General features: G+C 31.6%; 1 protein-coding gene across 1 annotated transcript; it reads left to right on the top strand.

The window, feature by feature from the left end:
* Positions 1–2,798: 2,798 nt before the first annotated feature.
* Positions 2,799–4,864, top strand: LOC115714196 (ethylene-responsive transcription factor ERF118). The gene is made up of 2 exons (XM_030642777.2): positions 2,799–3,350; positions 3,440–4,864. The coding sequence occupies exon 2, from the start codon at positions 3,627–3,629 to the stop codon at positions 4,575–4,577; it is 951 nt and encodes a 316-aa protein (XP_030498637.1). The 5' UTR covers positions 2,799–3,350; positions 3,440–3,626; the 3' UTR covers positions 4,578–4,864.
* The last annotated feature ends 1,193 nt before the right edge of the window (positions 4,865–6,057 follow it).

The following is a 6,057-nucleotide window of genomic DNA, read 5'->3' as shown; positions in this document are numbered from 1 at the left end:
ACAATTATAAGTGTCATATTTATTGCGATTAACCTTAACAAATCGTGTACTTATCATAAAACTTCACTTCTTAAATTTTCATAACAATAGTAAAACACAAAAGACAGAAATTGAACTTCAAGTTTTCCAAGCCTATGTTACCAACTGGATTTAAGAATGCCTAAGCTGCACTTAAGAATTTGATAAGAGCACCACATGTTCTATAGTGTAGTGATAAGGATATCTTTATTGGTGTATTTTATTACTTGTGTTAAGAGTTTGAGTGATCGGGATTGGCTTTTTGGGAGACTATCTTGATGCAACTATCTGTCCTTAGTAAGATATTGGGCAGGGTTTAAGAAAAAAGAAATATTATTAGGTTGTTTAAAAAATATGGTAATTTAACTTGCGTCAACTATTGATCAATCATGTCGATATTTCAGTCACTTGCCCTGTTTGTAATCTACAACCTGAAACCATCAGCCATGCCCTCATCTCTTGCCCGCTTACATTTGATTGCTGGAGCCAATGTGCAACTCCAGTAGTTTTTGATCCTGGCGGTTCTTTTGGCAATTGGTTGGAGACCATCTTTAAGCAAGCTGAAGCTGATATGATTTGTCTTATTGCCATGTATAGCTGGGCAATCTGGAAGGCTAGGAACAAGGTTGTTTGGAAAAAGAAACACCCTTTGTTAATGACGTGCTTACTTCTGCACAAGTAGCTCTTGATCACTGGAATAAAGCTCAGGATAAAATTTCGTTGTCATCAATCTGTCTGGAAAGCATCAATGATGGTGCTGAGTCATGGACTAGACCCGCAAAAAACACAATCAAGATTAATGTAGATGCAACACTCTTTGATAGCGACAATAAGTATGGTTTCGGAATTGTTGCCCGAAACCATCTTGGTCACCTTGTTGCAGCACAGGTCGGTTGCCATGGCGGAAGATATGCAGCTGAAGTCATTAAAGCCATGAGGATTAAAGAAGCTCTCAGTTAGGTAAAGACTAATAATTCGCAACATGTTCAAATTGAGACGGACAGTCTTGTTTTAGTACAAGCTATTCGAAGCAACCAAGCAATGAGGCCCACTTTCGGCCTTTTAATCAAAGACTGCCAACTTTTGTTATCTACTCTCCCAAATATTAATTTATTTTTCATTACACGATCAGCAAACCGAGTAGCATATTATGTTGCTAGATATTCTCAGTATCAATCTGATCGTAGTAGCATTTCTGATATTTTTAATTCTGGTGAACTCTTACATCCTTTGTATTCAGAATGTTAAATTATTCAATGAAGTTGATATTTCATCTCCAAAAAAAAAAATTGTAATTTTAAAAATAACTATAAAAAACATATATATTTTAGAATGAGAACACTTCTTTTGACTACCAAGTGAGTCTTAAGCGATCCGATTTGCTTTAGTGCAGGCTCGACCTACTTAATGGGATAAAAATGTTTAAAGTAAATATATTATTGTCTAAATTAAGAAAATAAAATATAAGACTCTTATAACAAGTACCATAATTATTTAATTAAAACAGTTGAGGAAGGAATTATCATCATACGATCTCGTTTTGGTTTGGAAAAGAAATTGATGAGACAAACAAACATTATATTAGAGCAAGCTTCATGTATTAAATTATTATTTTTGTTCTTTTGGGTGAAAAACATACTATGATTAGTTTTATTCAAATTTTAGTTTGATATTTATTTAAAAAAATAGTTTGAGATATTATGATTTGAAAAATATTGTTTCAAAATTAAAACGGTGTATTTTAGATTTTTTTTTTTGAAATTAGTATTTTAGATTTATTTTAAATGAAAGAAAGTAATGGAAACTTTTTTAGTTTTTAGTTAATTTAATTAAAATTAAAAAATTATACAGCTACTCTAAATCATAAAAACGTTACCAAATAAAAAATTTCCAAAAATATCTTGGTTGGTAAATATTTTTGAAAAAACAGAAAACGCGTTTCATTAATATATTTTATGAAAGGAAACTAAAAAGGTCTAATTAATGTCCTAATCTCCATAAATATTTTATTTTTAAAAGGCAAAAATTAGAAAGAATGTAATGAATTTATTAAACAAGAAAATAGGAAAGCATTAATAAAAAATAAAATAAAATAAAAATAAAACAACCTTATTATTCTTTTAAATGAAAAAGGAAGGTAATTAATTTGAAATTGATATTTCTTCTCCCAAAAAAGCTGGGTAATTAGTTTCTTCAAATATCGCGATTTAATAGTATTTTTAATGAAAAATAACAGAAAAAGAATATTAATTAGTCAAAATATTAAATATTAAATTAAATTAAATAACCAAAAATTTCATACTTGAGGAGCAAGAAGAAGAGTATTCATCAGTGGCAATTTCGTAAATACAAAATTGAATTCGACACTGTGGGTACGTTTTCGAGTCTCAACGCCACGCGTAGCCACAGACGTGAAAGACCTTCTCCGTACTGTTATTAGAAGAGCGTACACTACACGCGTGACTGTACGAGTGGGGAGAAAAAATAGCTTGAAGCGGCGCAACAAATCTGTGAGTGGGAAGGATAGCATGGTATGCATGACATGGGTAGATAAGATGGTCATGCACCATGGATGTGCATAACTCATGCCAGCTATTCAGTAATTTATTTTTTTATTATGGGAAAATTAATTATTATTTTTTTTATAACGTTTTTTTTTAGAAAATTAATAATTAATTTTTATTTAATGCATAATTTTTTTTTGTTTTTGACTGCTTTGGGAATGGTGTATTTTTTTTTAATGTGGCTTAAAAACATTGGCTTGAGTAGTCAAGCAAAACAGAGCACAGACTAAGAAAAAATTAAATAAATTAAAAAAAAAATAATTTTTATTTATTTATTGTGTCACTGTTATGAGAAAATCGATAAAAACAATTTATTCATGTTTTAAGAGAGAGAAAATCAGAGCCATAGATTCCTAATCTCTTTTCTTCTTCATTTTCTCACTCTCTACTCTCTCTGATCTATCTTTCTATCTAATCTCCTTCGTTGAAAAAATAGAGTAAAACCCTTTTGAGAGTGAGAGAGGAGAGAGAGGGGTTTTTGTTATCTTCATCATACTCATGAGGGTTTTTGCTTTTTGTTAGGAAAATTAAGAAGAGGGGTTTTCTTCTTCTTCTTTGTTGAGATTCTGGTCTTGTGTTCTTTCGTGGAGGAAGAAAAAAAGGTGGTTGAGTTTTTGGATTTATGTCGGCTGATTCCGTATTTGATTTGGTAGTGATTGGGGCTCCTTTGAAGAAGCTCTGTCAAGCTGTTATTTTTTGCTGTATGATTTTGATTGGGTTCTTACACAGACTGTTCAACCTTGTTTCGATGCGTTTGAGACCAAAAAGGTATCATTTTTATAAACTCTTCTAATTAGGGTTTTTGATAATTTTTACACTTCTTGAAACTGATTTTGCTTTTTTTTTTTTTTGTACAGGACTTGGTCTGCAATTGGGTGTTCTTCAATAGAGTGTTTCGGAGATTTTTACCAATTTTCAACGATTTTCTTGTTCTTAAGAGGGGGTCTCACTTGATCTCTTGACCCTTTCACCATTTTTGTTCTTTTTTTTTTAATTTATTATTTTTATTTAGAGTTAGAACACCTGATTTTCCCTTAAAAAAAAATGCCAGAGCCTAGAAACCAGTCATCAAAATCCATGAGAAAGATTCGTGTAATCTGTTCAGATCCTTACGCTACGGACTCATCTTCAAGTGAAGATGAAGGTTTCGGTAGAAAAATTTCAAAGAAATGCAAGAGAATCGTTAAAGAGATCCATGTTCCTCTTTTCCCTACTAAACCCACTAAAACCCTAGAATCTGAAAGCTCAGTTCAAGACAGCAACTATGGTGGTTGTGTTGTTGTTAGCCAAACCCTAAGCAACCCCAAGAGAAGGGTTTTTGCTAAAACCTCAAATGGGTCTAGAAAACCTTCTTCTTCTCCGTACAGAGGTGTTCGCCAAAGGAAATGGGGTAAATGGGCTGCTGAAATCAGAGACCCTTTTAAAGGTTCTCGTCTCTGGTTAGGAACATACACTACTCCTGAAGAAGCTTCCAAGGCCTATGAAGCTAAGAGGCTCGAGTTCGAAGCCATGGCGAATGCTAATTCGACCCCGAAATTCAACAGTTCATCTTCTTCAGCCTCAGCCTCTGTTTCGGCCTCTGTTTCGGTCTCTGTTTCGGTTTCTGCCTCGGCTGAGGACTCAGAGAGTGTGTTGTCACACAATTCACCAGCATCAGTTCTTGAATTGGAGACATCAGCCTCTGATTCCAAGCTTGATGAAACCATTAATGCTAATGTAACTGAAGAAGAAACTCCTGACTTGGGTTTCATGGATGAAGTTCTTGCTTCATTTCCACCATTGGAGCAAGACATAAACTTTGGACCAGAGCTCGATACCCTTTTCTTAGATGACATTGATGACCTTCTTAATGGCTTCAACAACATAGATGATATTCAGCTTTTTGGTGTTGAAGACAAAGATTCAAGTAATCTACCTAATTATGATTTTGATGATCTTGGGAAAGATGACATTTCTTTCTGGATGGAAGGAGCACTCAATATACCTTGCCTATAAACAAAAATGCCTTGAGAGTTTTTTCTATTTTTTTTTTGGTTTATTAAGTTAAAAAGATCTTATAAGTTTTGTTTACTGTGTTCTTGAGTAGAGTGTTTATGTGAGAGTGAGGTTTTTTGTTTTAGTTGTTAATGGCGGATGTTAGTAGATTATGAGGAATGAGTAGTCTCAAACATTGTGTAATTGTTCTTAGAAAAAACAAGAGTATCACTTGGGTTTTCCTGTGCTATAAGAGCCGTCCAAGGGTTACTCTTAACAAAAAAATCTTCATCAATGTGTTCCTCAAATCTCTTTTTCATTTTGTCTCGTAATTAAATGAAGATATTACTTACTACTTTTAATTACTAGAGGTTGACTAATTGTTAGAATTTAGAATGAATCTCATAGTGTTCTATCTCTAATGCATCTATTTTACGTTTGGACTTGGAAATAAGAGATTGTAATTATCATTTATTTTATAATTTTCTTGGTAAAAATCTTTAGGGTCATAGTCATATGTAGTGTGTCGTTTCAATGAGGTTTGTTTATGAAAATAACATGTTTCTAATTTTTGATTCTTCATAGAGTGAGGGTAGAGAGTTTAGTTATATAGAACTGTGTAGTGTGTAGACTGCAGAAAAGAGAGTCTAAAATGGTGAACTCTTAGACTTTTTGTCAAAACAAGGCCCCTATGGCTATGGCCATGGCTATATTGTGGGACCATAAAAGCTGGACTCTTTACTTTTTTGCCACGCAAAACACATCTTTAATAAGAGGTAAAAATGAAACAAGTTATCCATTTAATTAGAAAAAAAAATATAGTGGAAGTTTTTCTTTTTCTTGGGCAAGTATATATTGCACTTTTGAAATAGATATTGGGTACATTATTTTTTAGCCAAAAAATTAAAATAGAGAGTTATTTTTAGTAGAATTATTTTATATATTATTTTTTAATTTTTTAATTTTTTTCATTGGAGTTCGGATTGTTCCGGTAGCTTTTATATAAGTTGCTATGTAAATTTTAGTTGTTATTTAGGTTGTTTCGTTGGTTGCTATATAAGTTACTATATGAATTTTCGTAAACATAAAAAAAAAAACCTTATTTTTATTATTATTGTTATATTTTTTATTAAAATAAAGAATTCAAGAGCTTCTTGTCCATTCTTTATTATAGAAAATTAATTTTTTGTATGTAGTTATAACTTTCTAAATAGATAGGAGTATATGAAATGGTTCTCTCCTAATTTTAACTACTAAAATAGATAGGGAGTATATTGTTGAAATATAAGGTGATAATTACGAATTTTTAATATTTTGTTTGATAAAATAAATAATAAGCTATAAAAATTAGAGAGTGTAATTGAAGCTCCTCTAATTACTGTGTAATTATTAGTATAACAAAGATATCTAATCGTATAATTACTCTAAATTACGATCAACTCTAATTACATAGTAATTTTGCAAATGCAAGGTGTACTCATCATTTTTCACTTATATTTAT

The sequence above is a fragment of the Cannabis sativa genome, chromosome 4 (assembly GCF_029168945.1).
Source record: "Cannabis sativa cultivar Pink pepper isolate KNU-18-1 chromosome 4, ASM2916894v1, whole genome shotgun sequence".
NCBI lineage: Eukaryota > Viridiplantae > Streptophyta > Magnoliopsida > Rosales > Cannabaceae > Cannabis > Cannabis sativa.
Note: the sequence above shows the minus strand (reverse complement) of the source record. Positions and strands in the feature narration are given on the sequence as shown.

Bases quoted from the DNA above. Each gene is read 5' to 3' on its own strand.
- LOC115714196 (XM_030642777.2), top strand. From the start codon at position 3,627: ATGCCAGAGCCTAGAAACCAGTCATCAAAATCCATGAGAAAGATTCGT.